The 23419-nt window shown below is 48.4% G+C and overlaps 2 protein-coding genes across 3 annotated transcripts in view; one reads left to right on the top strand and one right to left on the bottom strand.

The window, feature by feature from the left end:
• The window catches only part of DTX4 (deltex E3 ubiquitin ligase 4), a 34019-nt gene extending 15518 nt beyond the window's left edge, over window positions 1–18501 (top strand). The window contains exons 4-9 of one of the 2 annotated variants that reach the window (XM_079102288.1): window positions 133–294; window positions 2396–2457; window positions 3351–3503; window positions 5938–6099; window positions 10563–10652; window positions 15118–18501. In XM_079102288.1, the coding sequence (XP_078958414.1) occupies window positions 133–294; window positions 2396–2457; window positions 3351–3503; window positions 5938–6099; window positions 10563–10652; window positions 15118–15351 (863 nt within the window). In that variant the 3' untranslated portion in view covers window positions 15352–18501. The remainder of the gene's footprint in view (window positions 1–132; window positions 295–2395; window positions 2458–3350; window positions 3504–5937; window positions 6100–10562; window positions 10653–15117) is intronic. The other variant, XM_079102289.1, reaches the window with a different exon arrangement.
• A 2029-nt stretch (window positions 18502–20530) lies between these two features.
• Window positions 20531–23122, bottom strand: MPEG1 (macrophage expressed 1). The gene has a single exon (XM_079102277.1). The coding sequence runs from the start codon at window positions 23079–23081 to the stop codon at window positions 20931–20933; it is 2151 nt and encodes a 716-aa protein (XP_078958403.1). The 5' UTR covers window positions 23082–23122; the 3' UTR covers window positions 20531–20930.
• Window positions 23123–23419: the final 297 nt, after the last annotated feature.

The raw sequence follows: 23419 nt of genomic DNA, 5'->3' as shown, positions 1-23419 counted from the left end.
AGCAGGCTAGAGAATCCATGAGTCATGGGAACTCTCCGCTGGAGAGGAGGAGTCTGCTGATGGGGAGAGAGGAATCTGGGGACTGTGGAGCTCATTCTTCAGTCCTTCCTCACCGTGCCCTGCCCCTTCCAGGAATCACTGGGATCCTCATGAGTGCAGCTGGATTGCCTGTGTGTCTCACCAGACCACCAAAGCTGGTCCTGCACCCACCTCCCGTCAGCAAGAGCGAGATAAAGTCCATTCCCGGAGTTTCCAACACAAGCCGCAAGACCACCAAAAAACAAGCCAGGAAAGGTACCAGCCTCTTCATCTGAGGGGACACCAAGCACGAAGCCCTGGCTCCCACCCACGGACGGCGAAGGCTTTGTGCCTGGCTTTCTGTATCTAAGTGGGTCTAGATGGTCAATTTTGATGGTTACACTAAAGTAGATTATGCACGGATCAGATGGAAAAACGCTGGGAAGTAGAAATATGCTGTGCAAAAGTATAGAAACAAAAATGTCAGGTATGGCACAAAAAAAAGGTAGAAGAGAAAGATCACTTTAGGGTCAGAAGGAAAACAGACGGATTCACTGCCTAGCAATGTCACTTGCTGGTTATGTGGTCATGTGGAACCTGTTTTCTCATCTTCATAATGGGGCAAGAATGTCCACAGCCAATTTTCAGCAGGTATGTCCTCGAAAGTGTCCACGAGAGTTGGGAAGTAGCCAGGGTCTTGTATCCAACTAGATTCTCCAGACCCTCTGGCCACTTGAATCTCCTTCAGGAACCCCTTCCTACCTGCCACAACCCAGCGGCCAAGGGGTTAATACACTACCTTCCTGGCACTAAAGGACCCTGGCTCAGCTCTGTGCTGGTCCTTCTGGCTTATAAATCCCAGCGATCTGGGAAGCTGAGGCAGGAGGATCACAAGTTCAAGGCCAGCCTCAGCAACTTAGCAGGACCCTCAGAAACTCAGTGAGACCCTGTCTCAAAATAGAAAATAAAAAAGGCTGGGGATGTAGATCAGGGGAGCACACCCTGGGCTCAATACCAGTAGGGAAAAAAAACAATTATTAATTTTTGCAAGAGAAGCAGGACAGTGGGTGGGAAGGGCTGGCACCTTGGCTTTGGGCTGTTACATGATCCATTTCCTCAAACCCTTGTCCTACTTTTGCAGTCTATTAAAATTTTCCTGCTTAAGTGAACTCAATTGCCTCGCTCAGGGTCTGATTGGAAGTGACAGGATTTTACACTTTCCCACTCTTCCTGCTATTATTAATAGCACATATTGCGTCCTTATCTGGCAAGGTGCTGAAGGGCTGTACATCCAGGAGCTTGTTAATTGTCAGAGCAACCCTTTTGAGGTGGGTGCTATCAATCTTTCCCATTTTTATAGAGAAAACAGCTTAGAAAAGTGAAACAAGTGGCCTACATGGGCATTGATCTGGCTTCCTCTGCAGCTCCTTGTAAGCCTGGATCCCTCCCTGCTCTTCCTTCAGGCTGAACAGCCTCCTAAGGTTCCAGCTCCTAGAGAACTACCCAAATCATTGCAGCCGGCCAGGACACTTCCCAGAGCCTCTGCTGCTGGGCTGCACCCGCTGGCCATGACAGCACTGTCCCAAGCCAAGGAGGACTGTCCTAAAGCTGGGGGTCATAACTTCCTGTTTTCCCTTACAGATATCTCACTTTGGTGTCACATTATAAACTGAGACAGTGCTTAGAAAATTGCAAAATGAATGCAGTCAGACTGCCTGATGCTTCCTTAGCAGCTGACATTGCACCAAGTGCTTTCATTTCTGTTATCTCATAGGCTCGTTTGAGCTAGTTCAGGCTCTTTGATGATAAGGAAGAGAAACTCACTCAATCTAGCTCTGTGAGAATGTAGATTCGTTGAACGTAGGCAGAGGGACATGTTAGGGACGTGGCAGCGAGAGTAAATGCCAGTGTGAACACCTCTCCCCTCCTCAAAATATCTCACTAGGCCCTTCTCCAATCTGTAGTCTCTTTCAAATTATTATTATTATTATTATTATTACTATTATTATTATTATTATTGTAGTTTCTTTGTGTTTTGGTACCAGGGATTGACCCAGAGGCAGCTTGGCAGCTTAACCACTGAGCCACATCTCCAGCCCCATTTTTTAAATTTTTTTTTATTCAGAGACAGGATCTCACTAAGTTGCTTAAGGCCTCACTACCTCACTGAAACTGACTTTGAACTTGTGCTGCTCCTCCTTCAGCCTCCATGGCTCCTGGCTTCTTACGAATTCTTTAATTCGGTTGTAGAACGAATTGCTCCCTTTTCTGCTTTGAGCTTGATTATAACTTTCCTCTTTGGCACGCATAGGATGGAAAGGCTGGTTGACCCCTTACCTCTGCCTTGGTGAGCCAAGGGATCCTTTTGTCCTCGCAGGTAAAACGCCAGAGGAAGTGCTGAAGAAGTATCTGCAGAAGGTCCGGCACCCACCAGAGGAGGTGAGTGCGGGGGAAGGGCAGGGGTCACCTTCCCCATCACCCACAGCCATTTCCTCTGTAGTTGTTTTCTGCAGGATGTGGAGGAGCTGTTTCTAATCCCTGACTGGTACAGAGCTGATCAAGCTGGCGCTCACGCTCCCAAGTTCACGGTCAGAGCTGCAGCTGTAGCTTAACCTCTTCCGCTTTAGCAGAGTGCTGATGAGTCTAAGCTACTTTACTTGACAGTTGGAACTTAAGAAAAACAGTGTGCTAAGCCACGTGAACTCACTTCAGAATGGGGTGATATAAACCAGTGGTTCTTAACTGAGATGATTTTTGCCCCTGAGGGAACATCTGTCCATGTCTAGGGATGCTTTTGGTATCTACTGGCATCTAGAGTCCTGGGATGCTGCTACGGACCCTACAAGCCCAGGACAGTAGACACAGCAAATAGTGGCCACAGGAAGATTACATCAAACGTCAACAGTGCTGAAGTTGAGAAATCAGCCATAGATTTATTTAAATAACAATCTCTCTGGTATATTGAAACACAGTTCCTTTCCCCAAGCTCAGCTTAAGCAAAATTTGTCAGTGTGTCTCTTCACAAACCATTGGAGGGACACTAAAGGAAGAAGACAGTGCTTGGTCAGGGATCGTAATGTGGTTGGCCAGCCCAAGTTCACATGTAACCACTAGCAGGAGTTATTTCAGGAATTTCCCTGCTGTGTAGAGCAAGACAAAAACATATTTAGATTTGTAAAAGCATACCCTCAATCCCTGATTTGTAAATTTTCTACAAGAGGAGGGGTGGCAGGTCACCCAGACTCTGCCATCATAGGGAAACCCACCCCCCCCAGAGGTACCCTGGCTGCCCAGGCTGGTGGGAGCTGATGTCCTCTCTGCTCTTCCCACAGGACTGCACCATCTGCATGGAGCGTCTCACAGCTCCCTCGGGCTACAAGGGCCCACAGCCTACGGTCAAGCCGGACCTGGTAGGAAAGCTGTCCAGGTGTGGCCACATCTACCACATCTACTGCCTGGTCGCCATGTACAACAACGGGAACAAGGTCAGTGCAGCCTAGGGGCTGCTGCCATGGTCCTGCTGGGCTGTGGAGGACTGAGAACCTGAGGGCCCTCATCCTCCCCCTGGCGGGTCTGGGGAAGAAGTCTTGGCTCTCCCCACAGGATCAAGTCTGCCTAGAGGGCCATCTCGGCAAACCCTGACTGGGCTTTCTGTTTGAGCCTCTGCTATCCAAAGACCCAGATCTTGGGGAGTGTGGTGGTCTGAGGGGATGGGCTTCAATCCTACCCTTTCCTCTCAGCCCTGCTTGCACTGCATCTGAATGTGAGGTGTCCCTGATCTCTCCCAACTCCTCATTCATCCAAACGCTACCCTGGATTTCAGAAACCGCTCTGTACATCTCCTGCTGGGAGAAGAGTAGAGGCGATAAAAGGATGTAAACCAGAGGTGGGGTCTCGGCTCATGAACGGAATGACCTTGGGCAAGATTTTCATTTTCCATCTGGAAAATGCAGATAAAACAATACCCACTTTGTAGGGCCTTATTACTATTGTTGTTCAAAATGCTCTCTCCTGTGTATCGTGGCTATGATTTCCCCCCTTCACCTTTACATAACCAATTGGGGTGAAGTTCCCAAAGTGCCAGCCTTGGAACTTCTCTCGGTGTCCTAGACCGTCAAGCTCCTTGCAACCCTCTGTCCTTGGTGTAGGACGCAGCCTGGATTCTGGGTTCGCTTTCCCGACCCTGGCCTAAAAGCTTTCAATGGAGCCTCGCATGTTAAGAGGTTGCTCTGGGTTTAAAGTGCTTTCTGAGCACTTTCTTTCCTTTGGGGATGACTCTATTCAAGATTGTGTAGTAACTGTTTGCTTTTATGTCTGTAGCTTCAAAAATGTCTCTCAAGGCACTATCCTTTGTTCTCTTTTGCGCTAATACTTTGAAGCATGCGTTTTTATTTTATCAAACACATGGGAAAAGGGCCTGAATAGGAAGGAGCGATGCACCTGAGGCCATGAAGCAAGCTGAGGCCTCAGCAGAGAGTGGGACCTGGATCTAGAGAGCAGCTGCCTCCAATGTGAGCTTTTCCTCTAAATGAGTAGAACTGACATGGAAATGATGGAAATGTCCCTAAATAGTTCTGCAGAGGAGCTGCATCTTCCCAAAGAGTTGGGGGAGGGACTCTGAAGAGAGCTTTGGTCCCAGCTGTGGGAAAGCTCCCTGTCACTTGTGCGTCCTTCCCCCTTCCTTTTGTGAGCCTGGAAATAGGATTTGCTGTCGGGGCTCCTGCGGGGTTCCCCACCCTCCCCCCACAAGCAGGTGGCACCTCACCAGGTCCTCCTGTAAAATCACACCCCTTTATGTCACTGGAACCCCCTGTGCCACAAGCAGTCACTGGGGGGCAGTGCAGTGCCGTGGGGCCAGGTGGGGGTGATTTAGATGGACTCCCTCATGTTCTGGCCCTGGTGATGAGCCTCCCAATCTTGCTGTGCTTCAGCTCCTTTATCTATCAAAAGGGGTTCATAATTCCATCCTAGCTAACATCAGAAGGTGAGGCCTATATGAAACAAGGGTTGTAGATGCTGCTGTAAGATTTTAAAAACTACAATTATGGCATCATTTCCTCCTCTGGTTGTTGATGCAGAACTTATCCTCCATCTTTCTGAGCCTACGTGTGAACTATTCTTCAAGGATCATTTGCTTGAAGTCATCTTCATTTTCTCCAACACAGTGCTCGATTTATCTTTTCTCAGCAGTGGTTTCCAAGCCTGAGTTTATTAGTCTCTTCCCAGAAATCATGAATACACTAATAACATTTAGATATGCCACTTGCTAAACACTTCCTATGGCTTATCTCATTTAATATTCCAACAACCCAGTGAGACAGACACTATTGTTTTTCTGACTCTCTGAGGAAACTGAGACTCTGAGAGGATTATTGATTTGTCCAAGGTCACAGAGCAAGTAGATGGCAGAGCTGAGAATCAATACCAGGCAGTCTGACTTAGGAGTTCACACTCCAAACCTCTACACTTTGCAGTCGCCCAATTCTGACTCAGTGGGCCTGGCATGGGGTCCAGACATCTTTATTTTTAAGAAGCTTCCAAGTGATTCTAGTGGTCATCAAGAGCAATCACTGCTCTTGAGAGCTTACCGTTTGTTCCATCCGTTTGGTGTTTGGTGATTAGATAACAATTCCCTGTGTGTGCCCTAGTTGGCTGGCCTCCTCATCAATGACAGAGGCCTCCCTTCTATGTCCCTTAGCATGGAGTATGGGGCTATTTGTAGAATTTTCTTTCTGCTGCTTTAGATTGCTTTTAAGTCTGTAGTTTCAAAAATGTCTCTCAAGGCACTAGGTAGCTGGTGAGGGTTTCAGGTCCAGTGTGAAGTCAGATGAAGTTTGTCCCCCTCATCCTTGATCTCAGGTACCCTTGGGTGAGAGGGTCATTAGCAAAACCGTCTCCCGGGTTGGTTTGTCTCCTCAGGATGGGAGTTTGCAGTGTCCGACCTGTAAGACCATTTATGGGGTGAAGACAGGCACCCAGCCTCCAGGGAAGATGGAGTACCATCTCATCCCCCACTCCTTGCCCGGCCACCCGGACTGCAAAACCATCCGGATTATCTACAGCATCCCCCCTGGCATTCAGGTGAGCCCACCCTTCGCCGTTGCCTTTTAGAGTTTCAGGTTTAAATGTTTGCATTCGAAGTGTTTTGTGCTATGAGAAGTCTCCTCCCCACCCAGCCCCGCTTCTGCAGATCTCCCCCTTGGCCACCATTGTTCTTCCCTTCTCATGCACCCTTCCTTCCAGGATGCTCTGTGCCAGGCAATAGAAATTGTATCCACCCCTCCCATTTTTACACAATGATTGACATTTAGGGACATTGTTTTACACCCTGCATTTTTCAATGAACAATATGGTCTGTAGATTTTTCCATGTCCCTACAGAGAAAACTTCCTCTTTCTTTCTTATCTCTGCACAATAATCCATCATATAAATAATTTAATTCAGCCGTCTCTCTCAGATGAGCATATGGATCATTTCCAGTCTTTTGCTATAGTGAATAATGCCATGATGAACAACCTTGTACCCATGTGAAGCTTGCCCAGAGTGTAACCCTGTACATGTTTATCTGCAGGATAATTTTCTAGAAGTGGAATTTCCTTGTCAAACAGTAACATGCATTTCTGAATTTTGTAGCTATACTACCACGCTATTTGATACCTACACTACTGGCTTTGAGTTTCGTGGGCATTACTTTCCTCTTTGGTTCTTTGAAAGAACAAATTTGAACAATATCCCTAATGGCAGATATAAATGTGGTCCTTCTTCCCACAATGAAGCTTTTTCTAAATGTTCTAGGATGCAGACTGGATTCACTTTTTAGCAAGTGTTCATAGGTTTACTCCCTCCTATTTATCTCTTTTCACTTAATAAATAGCTGCATGTGAATTAGGGACCAGGAATGTCCTTGGCATCAGAGAAGGTAGGTAGGGACCTGATAAAATCCTTTCTCCCTGAAGGCCCCATTCTGCTGGGGCCAGGGAAACCATAAAGCAAACAGACAAACAGGTGCTTCCATATAGTGATAAGTAGAGGGGAAATAACCAGGCTCATGTAATAGCCTATTAAAGAATTGAATAAAATACGGTTCGTCCTTGGGGGACTTAACAACCTGTCAGGAAAAGATAAGTGTGCATCACCAATTAAACAAAAAACAGGTGTGCACTATTGATAGCAGCTGTGGGAGGCAAGAGAAGAAGAAACGCAAGGCCTGAGAAGTCTGATCAGCCTGGTTCTGGTTCCTGCCTCAGCTGTGTGTGCGTGTGTGTGTGTGTGTGTGTGTGTGTGTGTGTGTGTGTGTGTGTGTGTGAGTGGGGAGTCCTGAGGATTTAACTCAGTGCCTCACACATGCTGGGCAAGCACACTACCATTGAGCTACACCCACAGCACTTTGGAGATTTTTTTGTTTGGTTTTGTTCTGTTTTGTTGTTTTGTTTGGGGGTTTTGTTTTTGTTTTTGTTTTTTTCATCTATTGACTTATTTTATTTTTACAGACTGCATTTTGATTTTGAGACAGGATCTCACTAACTTGCCCAGGCTGGCCTGGAACTTGCAATCCTCCTGTCTCAGCCTCCTGAATAGCTGGAATTACAGGTGTGTGCCTGGCTGAGTCTTTACTTGCTGGTGACTCTGGGGCAGCCACCTGATATTTCCAGGCTTAGCTTCTTCAGCATTGCAGCTGGGCACCTAACAGGCAGAGGTGTTGTGCTGGTGAGAGACATCTGTGTGTGCACATGGGGCATTGACGCTGTGCTAAGGTGCTCAGTACCTGGTGCCGTCATTATCTGATTACCCCACTTGCATGGTAAAGACAAGGGCTTGCGTGTCCACAGGTCAGAGGGGACTTTCTGCTGCAGGGCACTGCCTAGGGGAAGCTTGAAAATGTGAAGAAATGGAGAAGAGATTTTTAGTGGCAGGATATAACAGTTGTGGAGGAGAGAAAGTAGGGGTGTCGAAGGCAATGAGGAAGAGTAGCATTTGGTGTACAAGACTTGCAAAGGGGGAGGAAGCATGATGGGGGTGTTGAAGGCTAGGTATTGGTGGAGGCTGGTGCCAGGCCACAGAAGGCCCGAGCGCTAGGCCCGAGGGTAAGGACCTTCCTTACTGCAGGGAGCCCCTGAAGTCTGCTGGCTTGTGAGTTGATTGTGGAATATCATGAAGTTGGGCTGGTGCTTCAGGAAGGACTGTCTGACCCAAGAGCAGAGGACAACCAGAAAAAAGACCAATCAGGAGGCCACTGCAGTAGTCCAGGCTCCAGTAATGGGGCCTCGGCCAGAGCAGGGCCAGAGCAAGAGAGAGAGAGAAAAACAGTTGGATGTTGCTCAGGGGAGACTCCTGGGATGAGTCTGAGGCAGCCAGTCTGGGAAGTTAGGACATGAGTGAAAATCCGGGGCTCAGGGAGAAAGAGCAGGCAGCCTGGGATAGGGTCAGGGCTAGGGTTAGGGTCAGGGAGAGCCTGCACTTTGCTTTTAGAGGTGTCCACATGCTGCTCTGCAGAGCCCTAGCTCCTCCAGGAACACCCCAGCTCATCTCAAGAGAAATACACCTCTTGGAGTTCAGAACAGCACTCTGTAGACTCAGAGGGTCGATGACAGGATGCTCAGTGCCGTCTCTTCAGACTTCAGGGATCATGAGGACGTGGGCCTCTGTGAGGAGTGGAGACCTTCAAGTGTTGCCTTCACTGAAAAGAAAAATTCCCTGGGGGAGAAGCTCTGGGCCGGGCTGAGGCAGAGTCGTGACTGCTCTGCTTGGCGACAGGCCCAGCATACAGCCTTGCTGGGTCAGTGCCAGGCGAACTCTGCGTTGGACACAGCCAGCAGCCTCAGGCAGGGGAGCAGCAGCCAGAGCCACGGCCGGACTTGGCCCCTCAGTCAGGCAGCCAGGCTTAGCGGAGTAGTGATTTCTCTGAGTGTGGAATTGTCACCATCAGGCCCTGCATCTGCAAGAAGACATTGTGGCTTCTTTCAGCTCAAGGAAGTTTGCCTTCCCCAAGAATCCAGGGCACTCACCACGCCCTGCAGATGGCCAAGTCAGAAGCGACCTTGAACTGTGTGCTATTAGGAAAATTAAAGCACAGAATTTTTGATCACTGTGCATAACAAGATAAAATGAAAAAATCTGTGAGTTCTTGTGGTTTCGTCATTCATTTTTTTCCTTCACTTATTCTTTTTCTCAGCCAGAACACTTGCTGATCATCTGTGGGAGATGGTGTTAACGGCAACACAGAATTATCAGTATTTTATTGGTTGTATGTGGAAGGGGTTTTTAAATAGGGTTCCATCCCTGCAGGGGTCAGGATTGCTCAGAAATTATGCACAAACATTTGTATGGGTGGAAAATATAAGTATTGCTACTGAAAGAAACTCAGAGCTTCTCATGAGTTGCTCAAACGGGTCAATGGACTCATCTGGCCTCTGATTAAGAAGGCTGGTGTCTTAGTCTGTTCTCCATTGCTATAACAGAGTACCTGAAGCTGGGCATTTATGGATGATAGAGATTCATATGACTCTCAGTTCTGGAGGCTGGGAAATCCACAATCTGTGTTTGCATCTGGTGAGGTGCTGTCTCTACTGAAGGTAGAATGGAAGAGGGAGTACATGAGGCACAGTCTTGCGTTAGAGCAACTTGCTTTCACAGTACTAATCCAGTCCCTCAAGAAAGAAAGCAGAACCCCTTTTAGAAAGGCGTTAATTCCTTTCCCCTAGCCACCAACAGCCTCTCAAAGGCCCCACCTGCCAATACAGCTGCAAGGGCAGGGCAATTTCACCATAAGCTTCAGAGGGAACAAACCACATCCACAACTGTAGCACCCAGTTCTGACTCAATTCTGCTTCAGTTTTGTTTTGTTTTGTTTTGTTTTCCCACCAAAGTAGCCTGAGACTGTGCTTTAAATAGGATATTGGGCAACCACAGCTAAAATATCGTTAGAAGATTTTTAGTCCTGAGTCTCCCAATCCATATTGCTAAACAAGAAAGCCAACAAAAACTCATGATGACAAAGGAGAAAATCCACAAGAATTATTCAGGCAATTCTGTTAGCAGGGCTCCTATTCTGAGTAGTTTAGAGATATAAAGTCTAGCCTGTGCCTCAGAAAACCCGGGCTTAATTTTCAACAAAACCACTAAAATTATGGAAGCATTTAACTTGTCTGGGTTGCAATAAGACAGTAGACAATGAAGGCAGCAGTGGCATTACAGGTTCACTGAGCCCTCACCACGTACCAGGTACCAAGTGTGCGTAACAGGCGGAGCAGCTTCACCAGGCGAGCCTCCCCCCGTCATTTCTGTCAAAAAGGTGGGGAGCAAAACCCCTGGAAGTGGGCTGCAGCACATCCAGTGGGGAGGTAGCAGCTTGCTCCAAACTCAGGTCCCAGGATGCCCAGGACATGTGTTTAATGATTCCTCAAGCTGCCTTTGGGGGCTCTGTTCTGTCTAGACTCTACGACCATTATGATCTTCATTGTTATTTAATGAGTTCCAGCCTGCACTCCCTTCTCATCAGAATTATTTTGAAAAATTCCCTTTATTTTCTTTCTTTCTGCTTTCAGGGGCCAGAACACCCGAATCCTGGCAAGAGTTTCAGCGCCCGTGGTTTTCCACGACACTGTTACCTTCCAGACAGCGAGAAAGGAAGAAAAGTAAGAGTGGAAGTTTTGGAGTAGGTCTGGGGACTTTGTTCCTAAGTTAGGGCCTGAGGTTTTGCTTCCTACGATGCACAGACCAAAGAGAACTGCTTTTTGTTTATTTGTTTGTTTGTTTGTTCCTCTTAGTACATATAGTAACAAAGCCCTATCCAAGTCAACCGTAAGTAAGGATGGATAAGATTAGAATTTTTATTTTTTATTTATTTTTTTTTTTGCAGGTGGACGGGGTTGGGGCTTTTGATTTATTTCTCTCCCGGATACTGTAAGCAATAGTTCATCTATTTTAGTGTCCTTGGTCTAGAGTGATGCTGCTGAAAGGCTGATACTGGGAATAATACCAGTGGTGACCTGCAGGAACTTGATAGAAATGCAGAGCTATAACCTATTTCATTTTAGCAAGATCCCAGACTGATCTCAGCACATGCTAAAGTGTGAGAAGCCCTTATCTGGAGCAGGGATCTTAATTGGTAGGAGATTATTTTATTCTTATATATTTTTGTATTCTTGGATGTGTCTCCAAAAGGGCAGTGGGAGCAATCTTTGGGTTCCTGGATTTCTGGTAATTCATGATCAGACTTCTGTGGTTCTAGAAACTCTAATTAGAACTTTTAAAAATCTGTGTTTGTTTTTCTGTGGATGAGGCCATACAAATCATTAGTGTAAGCTCGGACGGGCTCGGCAGGCTCAACAGCGGGACCAAATGTAAACTTGGCGGGTCTCGGTGGGCACAGTTAGCAGCCAAATAAAATGGGACAGAAAAGTGGCCTAAGCAAGCTTTATTGGAATTTGGCTCTCGGGCGAAATTCCCAGACCCCCGGGGTATAGGAACCTGGAGAAAATCACAAGTGGCCCTGGCTGCCCAGGGCTTTTATAGACTGGGATGGGAGGGGGTCCTGTTGAGTGACAGGTGGGTGTGAAGGGTCAGTGGAACTTTCCATCCACCTTGCTGCGAACTTTCTGGTCACCTTTGGTGGGATGGTCTTTGTTCCAGCTGCTCAGCTGTGCCCCCTACAGTCACCTAATTTCCTACCTAACAATTAGATTTTCAGAATCTTTCCCCATCTTGAGCGCAATAGGAACCACTGGTCTAAGGGAGTTCTGGGGAAGCACATGCATGAGGTGTGCTTTAGTCAGCTTTCTCTCCAAATCTCAGCAGCCTCCTTCCACAGAGGACAGTGGCTATGTGGTTGCTGCAGATCAATGTCTCAGTCTGTCTGGGTGGTTGTGAAAAAATACCACAGACTGGGTGGCTCAGGAACAACAGAAACTTATTTCTCTCCATTCTGAGGGCTGGGAATCCAAGTTCTGGCAGATTCTGCGTCTGGCAAGGGCCTACTTCCTGCTCCTAGACAAAGCCGTCTCTCTGTATCCTCACGTGGGGAAAGGGGCAAGGGGGCTCTCTCCCAGGCCTCTTTTATAAGAGTATTAATCCCATTCGCTGAAATTCACTTCTATGACTTAATCACATCCTCATACTCTGTCACCTTTGGAGTGAGAAGTCATCATTTGAATTTAGGGGATACATAAACACTCAGCTCCAGGTCTTTCCATGTGTCCCCCTGTTCTGGAACCCAGGTTGAAGGAACAGCCCTTCTGTGGTCCATGCCCTTCTTTCCAAGGGTGGGGAACTGGAGACAGAAGGGGAAGAGGACCAAGAGAGAATCCAAGAGGAAGTGTGTGATCCCATGTAGGCCTTCTGGAACATTTTTCTTTCTCTCACTTTCCATAGGCCCTATCAAGTCACAGACAGGCCAGGTGACGGATGGGGTGGTGAAATGCCCATAAGGAGACACCTCAGGTCTCAAGGCACATAGTAGGGATATGTTCTCATCCAGGGAGGAAGGAGAAGTTTGTAACAATGAAAGAACCAGCCATATCATAAGATATGCCAGTTGAGTGTTCCCAGCTTACGAATCAGGACCAGGCCTGATGCCTGTTTTGAAGATTCAGATAACAGTTTAGTTATTCCAAAACATGGTTTCCAGCACCAAACATCTTTCTTTAAAAGAAATGACACTCAAACTGGGTGCCCTGGCACATTCCTATAATCCCAGTGACCCAGAGGCTGAGGCAGAAGGATCCCAGGTTTGCGGGGTGTGGTGGCGCATGTCTCTAAACCCAGAGGCTCAGGAGGCTGAGGCAGGAGAATTGGGAGTTCAAAGTCAGCCTCAGCAACTTGGTGAGGCCCTATGTAACTCAGAGAGACCCTGTCTCTAAATAAAATATTAAAAAAGGGCTGGGAATGTGGCTCCGTGTTTAAGTGCCCCTGGTTTTAATACCCAGTATGGTTGGCGGGGGGAGGTCGGGGGATGGAAGAAGAAGATGAAGGATTGCAGGTTCAAAGTCAGCCTGGGCAACTTGGTGGAAACTTGTCTCAAAATAGAAATTTTTAAAAGGGGCTACATTTGTAGCTTAGTGGTAAAACACCATTGGGTTCAATCCCTAGTACCTTCCCCCTACCAAAAAGAGAAGAAAGAAATAAAATTCAAATAGTTAGTTGTTTCTTCTTCACAAAGTAGGCTCCTCTCCACTTGACATAAAAATTCTGCTACCGTGTGGGTCTCAGCCTTCCTGTCTCTCCAGTTCCCCTCCCTGTCCTTCACATGGGTCTCAGTGCAGAGTGAGGCACAGTAAGAGCTCGGACTTTGGAAGCAGACTGGCCTGGGTTCAAGTCCTCGGCCTGCCACTACTAGCCACAGAAGCTGGCGCAAAGCTTCATGTCCGTATGACCCACTTTCTAATCCGCACAGCAGTGGTAATCATTTCTATGTGGACAGGATGTTGTAGGAATTTCGTGAAAGCAGCATTAGTGAACTGGGGCGGCAGTTGCCTTCTTCTTGAAATATATGCTGATCCCTATCCAGGTATGCTTTGGACTCTGGGCTATGGAGTCGGGCAGCCCTGAGGTCAATCCCCAACCCTCACCCTGCTGCCTGCCACTAACTATAAGGCCAAGGCAAGTCTCGATGGTTTTCTGAGCCTGTTTCCTCATTTGCAGAAGAAGGGTACATGAGAGTACTTGAATCCCAGTTACTGTAACCATTGTATAACTCAATGCCCGCCTGGCACCTAGCAAGTAGCCTCTCAGGCAGCGGTAGTTCCTGCTTTAGAGTTCACTTTTGCGTTCAGCTTTGCTTCACTGTGACAGAATACCGCAGAGCAATCAGAAAAGGAGGAAAGATTTATTTTGGCTTATGGTTTCCGTCCTTTGTCACTTGGTCCTGTACCTTTGGGCTTTTGGTGAGGCAGAACATCATGGCAGGGAGCATGTGGTGGAAAGAAACGGCTTACCTCATGGTGGCCAGGAGTGGGGACCAGGGATGGGGAGAGAAAGAAGGGGCTGGAGATAAGATAAGCCTTCCCAGGTGACCTGCCTCCAGTGACCTGCCTCCTCTCACTGGGCCCCAGGGCCCAAGGTGTCTCCAGTCTCCCAATAGCGCCATCAGCTGGGGACCAAGCCTTTGGGGACATTTAAGATCCAAACTGCAACAACTATGATTATTACTGTTACGATTCCCCATCAGCCCATACCAGGTTTGCAGTAGTTCAGTTTTGAACTGAAGACATTTTTCCAGGCACCTTCCTCGTATAGACAGTGCTCTGACTGAGACTGGGAACAGGGTGTTAGTCTTGCTCAACCAAGATTTTGTTGAATTTAGATGAAGTAGAACATTCTGCAAGCCCCAACACAGGTAGGCTGCAGTTTCCTCACCTGTGAAATGGGGATCATGATAGTACTTGCCATATACCTGGCTCCTAGTGTGTGCTGAGGACCAGATGGGAAAATAAATACGAGAGAGCCAGGGAGAGGTCAAAGGGCTTTAAGACGTCACTAGAGAAATACTCCCCGACCTTAGCTGTTGGTAACTTAATTCCACCTCGAGGTAGTGCTGGTGGAGGGCAGTTCAGAAGCTCTCAGATCCTAAGCACTCCAACTTTAAAACCCTAAGTTTTGGGGCTGGTTTGTAGCTCAGTTGGTAGAGTGTTTGCCTCACAAGCACAAAGCCCTGGGTTCAATCCCCAGTACTGCAAAAAAAAAAAAAAAAAAAAAAAAAAAAACCCTAAGTTTTAAAATGCATCTGTTATGCTGATAGCTTTTTTTTTTTTTTTTTTTAAGTATTGTACTCCAGGCACTGATATGATAATGTTTTTCTTGTCGTGCTCCCTGAGATGTCCACAACCTTTGAGACAGATTATACCATTGCCATTTTATAAATAAGGATTTTAAGCATCAGAGAGGTACTATAATGTGTCCATGATCAAGGTGGTTCAGTGACAGAGCCAAGACTCAACCAACCTATAGCTCCCTGACTCCAGGTCCAAGTCTCCTACTCTTTCATTGAATCGCTTAGGACTCTGGGACGCAGGAAGGGTGACCCTTGAAAGGACCCTATCACCCAAGGGACAGTGCCTGACCAACACTGAAGCCTGCCCTCTGTCTCCTTCCTCTGCTCCGCAGGTTCTAAAGTTGCTTCTCGTGGCCTGGGATCGCCGCCTCATCTTTGCCATCGGTACCTCCAGCACCACGGGCGAGTCGGATACCGTCATCTGGAATGAGGTGCACCACAAGACAGAGTTTGGCTCTAATCTCACCGGCCATGGCTACCCAGATGCCAATTACCTGGATAATGTGCTGGCCGAACTGGCTGCCCAGGGCATCTCTGAGGACAGCACTGCCCAGGAGAAAGACTGAGGCTGGAGGGGCTGTGTTGAGGGGAGAGGGGCTGGGGTGACCACAGGGCAGGAAGGGAGAGAGTCAAGGTGGAAGTTGGTGACATGCCCTCCCTACTCCCTCATCCCCCACATCCTGTCTCCCTCCCCCATCCCTCCCAGATTGTGGGGGGGAGCCAGATTGCATAAGGTGACATCATTCATAAACCTCATCCAACACAAAGGGGACACGGGGCAACGGCCATCCTGCGTCTGTTCCTGTGGCATTTTTGGTGCTGGGTAGGCAAGAACCCCACCCCCTCTCCGCCCCTCAAGTGGGGGGCACTGTCCGCACGCTTGGGGTGTGGACCGCGCTCGGCACTCCACACCTGGCCTTGTGAAGCCGAGGTTCCTCGCCTCAGCTGGCTTCTTGCTGCTTCCACTCTGCTTTGAGGCAGAGTTTTTGCTTTTCTCTCCTCCCCTGGAGGCAGGGAGCTCTCACTGTGCAAGGTGGGGGGAGGGCACCGAGGGGTGGACCCCGAAACTGCTGTGACATCAGAAACTAGATGCCTTGGTGTGGAGCGAGGAAGCTTCTTGTCGATGGGGTCAGAGAGGCAGAAAGAAGCCTCTGGGGGCGTGCTCAGCTCTCCTCACCGTCCCCTGGGCTTCTCTGGGCCCTCTCCTCCCCCTCGCACCTTTGACCTGTCCAAAGAGGCATCTGGTTCTTTCACATGGGTGGATGGACTCTGGGATTCTTCTCTGGGGTAGCATCCTGTGATGCCATTTCCAGCCCCTCTCTGATCAAACCAGAGCCTGCATTCCACTGGACATCTGCACTGTCCTCAGGGAGAGGAGCCCACAGCCTTCTTCCCAACTCATCCCAGACCAGCTCAAAGATTCCACGATTTCATGGATTCACTGTGAGTGGAGCCCACGCCGGGCTCTGTGCCGTCTGTGTATGAGCATATGTGTGCGTGGGTGTGTGGGCACCACGGGCCACGTTGCTGGAGGGTCCATCCCACCACGTCCCTGAACTCCGTTTTGCAAGATGCCAAACCCCAGTTCCGATGGGGATGAAACTGCCAGGCTGTCGTCCCTTGACTTTCCTCTTTTTGCCAACCCATCTCAAGGTGACCTTGGAACCTGACAGAGAGAGAATTGTGCTTGAGGAGGTGTGTTGAGGTGATACCTGGATCCACACCTTTTCTCTTTCTGTTCAAGACGAATCAGAGCCAGCCTCCACCCAATCTTGCTTCTATGAGGGTTTCAGTCTTCACCCGTGCAAATTTGCTAGTCAAGCCCGGGGATGGTGCTGGGCCCCTTATGCCCCTCATCTGTCCCAGATTGACCTACAACATGGTGGAAGCCTCTAGTTCATTCCTAACAGGGTTGGGCACATTATGGTCTGGTCCAATGTGCATCTGGGTTGTATCCCAAGACCCTGTCGTCTGCCCTCAATATCCTCTTGCCTTTGGCTCCAATAATGGATTGAGGATTGGGGGGAAGCGGGGCTCAAGAAGGGAAACCCAATTCCCCTTTTAAAAGTGGGTTCTTTGAACTATGTGTTTGGGGGAAGTTCCTCTGGATACTAATTTGAATTTATATACCTCATGTTTTGGGGGTTTGACGTATATATATGCATATATATTTCATAAGATTTGAAAAGTTTTTGATGCTGGAAAACAGGAAACAAAAGAACCATCAACAGTGGTACTCAAGTCAGAACTGGAGGCCAAGGTTCCATAAGAGCAGCTTTGTAGCTGCTTGATGTTAGCCCTATGGCCATGTTGACATAGAGGTGACCTGTGGATTCACCTGTTCCTTGGGACTTGCTGGTGCTGAGTCTTTCTTTACTCTCCATTTGGCTATAGGGACAATAATTGGCTCCTCTAGAGGGAACTCTAGCGGAGGAATTATTCCTGCCACCTTAGTCCCAGTCTCTCCTAGCAGTGGGAAGTTATTTTGCAGACCAGGAGACGGGTCCTGCGTTCACTGCACCTTGGGGGTCAGTTCCTCCTGCAGTCGGGAAGGAAACATCACAACTAAAGGAAGGAGATGTCCCTGCAGAGTGCAATGTCACACTGCCAAGTTATCACTTGCCAGAAATCATTGTGGAGAGCCTCATTGTAAGCTTAGTGCCATCACCACTTCCAGCGCCCTTGTCAAGAATCTCCCGGGCTTCTAGGCCACAGGGTTGAGGAAACAGACTGAGGACCTGAGTAGAAAAATACGGCGAGGCAGTAGGGCGTGAAGAAGAAAGGGAGGCTTGCTTGGACAACTGGAAATGGGCAGTGGGGAGACACTTCATCAGGCAGAAGGAAAAGGACTGAAGATGATGTACAATGGAGTCAGGATGCAGTGCAATACCACTTTGGGAGTGAGTCTTCATGCCTTCAAGCCCCCACCCCACCCCAGGTCTTCGATGTGTCTCTGCCCCATTTCTCTTCCTCTCTGAGGAAGCTCAGTAGGGGCTACCTCACCCTCCAGCTGCTCTTCTTGTTGAACTTTCTGGGCAGAAGGGATCTTGGACTTCCTTTCTAACACTGTGCTGGCAGGGGGCATTCCCTTACCCCTTATCTTGTGCGAACATGGAAAGGCACAGTCTCGGTGCCAGTGAGAACCCTGCCAGAGCCCTGTGCACCCACTACTTGCCGCAGGGTGTTTCCCACTAGAATCCCTACTGTGTGCTCTCCGGGGCCCAAGCAGGGGCTCCTGTGCTTTTCTTTTCGTGGGCTTAGCACCAGCAGCCTAGATTTCCCAGAGTCTCCAGGGATGACCAGCAGGATTGGAGACCAACCTTCTCAGATGCTCATCCCTTCAAAGGTGACGTGGTGTGTACGTGGTCACGTGTGCCTTTGTGTTTTCATTCCCTTCCCCTTTTTGTAAAAATTGGACATCTCTGTGGTTTTATACTTGGTCAAAAGTGCTTGTCCTGGTATTGCACTGTTTCGTGCATGAGACGACTGGGGGAAGGCCTGTGTGGTGCAAGAAAGGACCCCCGTCCCCTCTCCTGGTCTGTGGTCAGTGGCATTTGAGTTGGGGTTCTGGAAGAGGGCAGGTGAACGTCCAAATGTAATTGTTCTGTTTGTAAACTGCTGTGTTTTGAAGTGCTTTGGTGTTACTCTGAGAGGACATCACCACCTGGTGCTCATGAGGTGTATGTGCAGAAGAATAAATGGCAAATGAACAACCACTCATAGCTGTTACTGCAAACCTTCTGCTTTTTGTGGATTAGTGCACCTGAGAGGCATCCGGGTTACTTCCTCAAGACTGTAAGCAACCACAAGCCCTTCCACAAGATAAGGGGAAAGTCCCTTTGCTCTGATTTTCTTTGCCCATGTCTTTTCTACCCACACATTTGACCTGGTTTGACTCCTTGCTCCCCCAGAGGAGCAGACCACAGGGAGGGGAAATGGGAAGGTGAACTTGTGGAAGAAAGGTCATCTTTAAAATCATGAATGTTGACTTCTAAAATGTCCCTCCATCTGACTACAGTACAGTGTGTGTTTTAATCATTTCTAGACTGCCGTTTTTCAAATAAATGTTTACTATTAATCATTTCATTATTAACAAGAATACAAAAATAAAATGCAAATGCAGAACCACCAATGTCACCAAAATATGTCTCCATCACTGATAGTCCATGGGGTGTGGTGTTCTTGGAAGCCAGGACTGGACTTTCCACAGACTCCAGACTAAGGTCATCTGTTAGGAAACTAAAACTCAGCAGGGCCTGTGGGTGTAAGCCCTGCACCTAGAATCTAACTTTGTAAAGTGACTTGATGGATGTGAACAGCACAATCCCACATTCTAATTTCATATGGATGAACACTGTTGGACAGAGTGTTCCTTAGTACATATTTTAATGCATATCCATGTGCAGTTTTGTCCATAGAAGTATAAGTTTGTAAAGAACTGGATTTCAATGGGCAGTTAATACATTTAAAATCTGGCAAGTTTCAGCTGTACTTTGCTTTTCTGATAGTAATTGCTAAAGATTTCAGAAAGTCAATATTTGCAGAAAAGGAGTTAGATTGGTTAAAACATACACCACACACTGGGATTTAGAACATTTTAATGCTTAAGAGGCAGAGTGAAGGGAAGAGGATATAGAAATCAGTGTCCTTGGCTGGGCAGGCAGGTAAGAGGGGCTTAAGATCTGTTCTTCGTGTCTATATCTCAGTTGGAAATGAATGAGTATTCTTACTCCCACTTCCCACAGCCTGGGACAACAGAAGAGGGGTCTGCTGTCAGCTCAAACCCTTGACTGTGAACATCAACCAGGGGAGAACAGTCTCCTTCCTAGAAGAAAACTCGCTGGCAACATTTGATATAGCGAATGAATGCATACTATTTTTTTTAAACGTGGAGGAGCACTAATGTTGTGGAGGTGACTGCAATTAGACAAGACTGGCATTCAGATTGAGCAAAGCCCCACATATTTCCAGGAGGCAATCATGCATCCTGCTCGAGGCCACAGGGAGCTCAGTCTGGAACTAATATAAATGTCACAAGTGGCTCTGGATGGCTTTAAAAATAAGGATTTGATCATGTCTGTCCCCTTTCTACCAGGAAAAGCACAGGTAAAACAATTGGTGCTTTCCGTACTGTTTTGGTGCTAGGGAGGAAATGATATTTAGATGTGGACTTGGACTTGTTATTGGAATGTGGGGTGTGTGTGCACATGCACCCATGCACCCAGGCTTGTGGTGGGAAGACAGGGTGCAGACCATCCACAGAAGAGAAAGGGGGTGTATTTTGGTAACATAGAACACAAAACCATCATGTCTGAGCTATTAAATCTACATCTCCTTTCGGTGCCTCATCTGGGACTAGCTAGAGGAAGCTGTCAGTTGGTTGGGAATAAGAATCCCAATTTCCCCTGAGCTCCGGTCTTTTTCAGTTTTTTACTGCGTGTGTCCCAATAACCTCCTCACCCATGGCCTCCTAGTAGAAGCTTATAAGTTAAAATATATTCAGAGGACTTATGGACACCAGTCAGAAGTCCAAGAGTGGTCCGGTCTCAGGAAGTCTTTGTCATGGGGCAGCTGGGGAAAGGAATTGATTTAGGCAAAATCTTCCCTTTCAGATGAACCAGAGGAGATAACACAGCCCCTGACACAGAGCCCTCAAAGCTGAAAATCAGTGGCCAAGTGGGGCTTCTGTATCTCTAGGGCTCTGTCTGTCTCTAGGAGCATAAAAATCCAGACAGCTTTTTAAAGAACACAAAATAGAGGTGGTGCTTCATAGAAACTCTGACAGCTTCCAGATTGGAAACCTCTGAAGACTTCAGACTAAATGCATAGATTCCAACAGACGTCTACGTCCTCCCTCCTCTCTTTTGACACATGCACAAATATGGGAAAAGACACCTCTTCTACATTTTAGTCCCCAGGGTGGCTTTTGCTTAGCAAGTCACGATGGCTCCCTCTCCCCACCTTCAACCTGGTTCATGCCACTCATTTCCTGGCTCAGAGACCTAATTAAGAAGTCACAAAGTTATACCTGCTTTTTGTTGCATTGACACCTCAATCATTAGGAAGGCCAAAGCGGAGAAAGAAGCAACGGAAGACATGCCTGAAGCCGTGGTCGGAGACGACACAGCTGCTTCCCTGGGAAGACTTAAGCTGGACTTTGCTGTGGCTCTGGGGCAAGGAAGTCTTCGGTGGGTAGAATGTCTGAAGTCAGATTCCGCCTCTCCTCCTCGAACGCCTGGTATTCCTTCCTCTTGTATTTCCGGGTGCCATAGATGGCCAAGGCGATGACAGCTGCCAGGACCGTGGTGACTCCCACTGTGATCCCAGCTGCTGCCCCTGCCGGCAGACCGCTGCTGTCCCCATGGATGACTTTTATGGCTCTGCGCAGCTCCAAAGGATCCCCCAGCCTCCACTGGTGGGTCTGGGCGTCTTTAATCCAGGACCTGGCACTCTCGCTATTTGTCACAACAACAGTGTTGGTGGCAGTCTGACTTATGAGGGGTGGCCTGATGAAAGGTGGGAGCCTGGCGGGGGGCAGGGACCCTCCTGTGAAAATCCCAGCCTTGACACAGTAGGACACTTGGCATCCATCGCTGATGAAGGCGAGGTGTTGGCTGAAGCCCCCGGGACACTTTTTCAGAGAGGGTGCCATGTCTCTGGAGACGGAAGACCTTACCAGGGGGTTCCCAACTACGCAACTGAAGAACCCGCCAAAGGGGACAGAAAACTTGTATCCTATCTCATAGTCCTGAGAAACACATACCTTGACGCTTTCGAAGAGGCTCAGAGGGAGGTAGCCAACTGGGCAGGACTGTGCATTTGTCATGGGGTTTATGCTCCTACTGCTGAAGAGGCCCCCAAAAAGAAGTCCTGAGTCTGCAGGTACTTGGTCACTGACCATGCACCAAAAAGCCCTAAATTCAGCCTTTGCCACCCGGAACACATCTTCACAGACTGTCTTGCAAAAGATGACCAAGTGGCACTTCCGCTCACAGTCCAAGGAGCTGTAGCCCTCCTCGTGGATCTGAGTCAGCAGATGGACTGGGGAGTAGCCAGAGGGGCAGGAGAAATTGCCAGTGAGTGGATTCTTCTGCTCCAACTTTTGGCAGAGGAGGATGCCCTCACTCCCTGAGAGCTGAGTGCATTCCTGATACACCCCACCAAAGGAGAAGTTGGTCATTTTTCCCTCACAGGATCCATCATCCGTATTGGCCTGAAAATTGAAGTTGGGTGAGTTGCTGTCTGTGCATCCCGGGTAGGTGTTGAAGTTGTAATAGTGTCTCACGGCAGTTTCCACCGTGTGTGACAGCTTCCTCACCAGGGGGCTGGGCAAGTGAGGCAGCAGGTCCGGTTTGATGAAGAAATGCAGGGGCAGGCCGGCACGATCCACGGCCACCAGGTGGTTGGTGATGCTTTGCTGCCAGTTTTGCAGGGTGATACCTGGATAAAAGGGAACCCCTCCGAGGCTCTGAACCCTGGAGTTGGTTCGGTTTGCCAGGTAGCCCTTGGTCAAGTCATCCTCGTAGGTGATGTTCGCAGATGTTTTGAAGTTCACGGTGTTTAAGAAGGTAACCCCAGCTGACACGGTCACACCTATGCGGCTGTCCTGGCTGTTCTGGAGGAAGGAGGACTTGATATGGTCCTCCTGCATGAGAGCAGCCCCAGCATCCATACTGGTGATGACATGGGTACCATAGTTGAGGACCAGGAGCTCCGCCAGGTAGGTGGCCATCCTGGTCTGATTGTTCTCGAGACAGTCAGAGATGTCCATGAGGTCTTTCATAAACCCCGAGCTTAGTTCTGAGGTTGGGTCAATTTTGACCGTGTAGACCAGGTTTCTTACCTGAACACGAGTAGTGACAGCCTGGTCCCTCACTTGAAGGGTCTTCATCCTCTGGAATTCAGTGGAGAACTTGCCGTTGACCTTGGAAAAAGCAGAGATCTCCATGTTGATGGAAGCAGAGACGCTGCTCTGGTAATTCATCCAGGATTCCAGGATTTCTGAGTTCAACTCCAGGTTGCTCTGTTTTTGGGGAATGGTGAAAATTTCATCGGGGATGATGTACTGTCCATCCTCTGTGGTCCTACAGTTGGTGTAAGTCAACTCTATGACCCGTCCCATGTCTGTGTTGCGCAGATTATCCCAGCCCCCTCCGGGGAGGACCTCCAGCACAGGTATTTTCAAGGCGTTCCTGCATCTTTGAACTCCAGTCTCCTCGTCCTCTCCTAGAGGCCTGTCTGTTGCGGCACACGCCACCACTGTCCAGAAGAGCATGGCAGCCCTGAAGCTGCTCATGGTGCTGACAGCCCTGGACACACCAGCTCAAAGCAGCAGCCAGCGAGCACACTGAAAGATGGAAAAGAAAAGCTGTGGCTGAAACAGAAATTTCAACCGTTCTCCTAAAGTCAACAGTTCCTCTTTAGTTTAATGCAACTGCAAAATGGGGAAATGAAAGTTGGTTGGAATATTAAAGTCTATTATAACTTTGAAAAACTTACGTCCTTCTAGATATGCAAACAGAGTCCTGTGCTTAAAAGTTCACCTCCCTCTGTTGCCTAACCACAGATTGGCTGCTCTGCAGCAGCGGTGGGCCCCCCAAAAATGTGACCCCACACCTTAACCACTCCTCCACC

This window comes from Sciurus vulgaris (assembly GCF_902686455.1).
Source record: "Sciurus vulgaris genome assembly, chromosome: 11".
In the NCBI taxonomy this organism is placed as follows: domain Eukaryota; kingdom Metazoa; phylum Chordata; class Mammalia; order Rodentia; family Sciuridae; genus Sciurus; species Sciurus vulgaris.
This window is presented reverse-complemented; position numbering and strand designations above follow the sequence as displayed.

What these genes read in the sequence shown, in the direction of transcription:
- MPEG1 (XM_079102277.1), bottom strand. Translation starts at nt 23,081, where the DNA reads ATGAGCAGCTTCAGGGCTGCCATGCTCTTCTGGACAGTGGTGGCGTGT.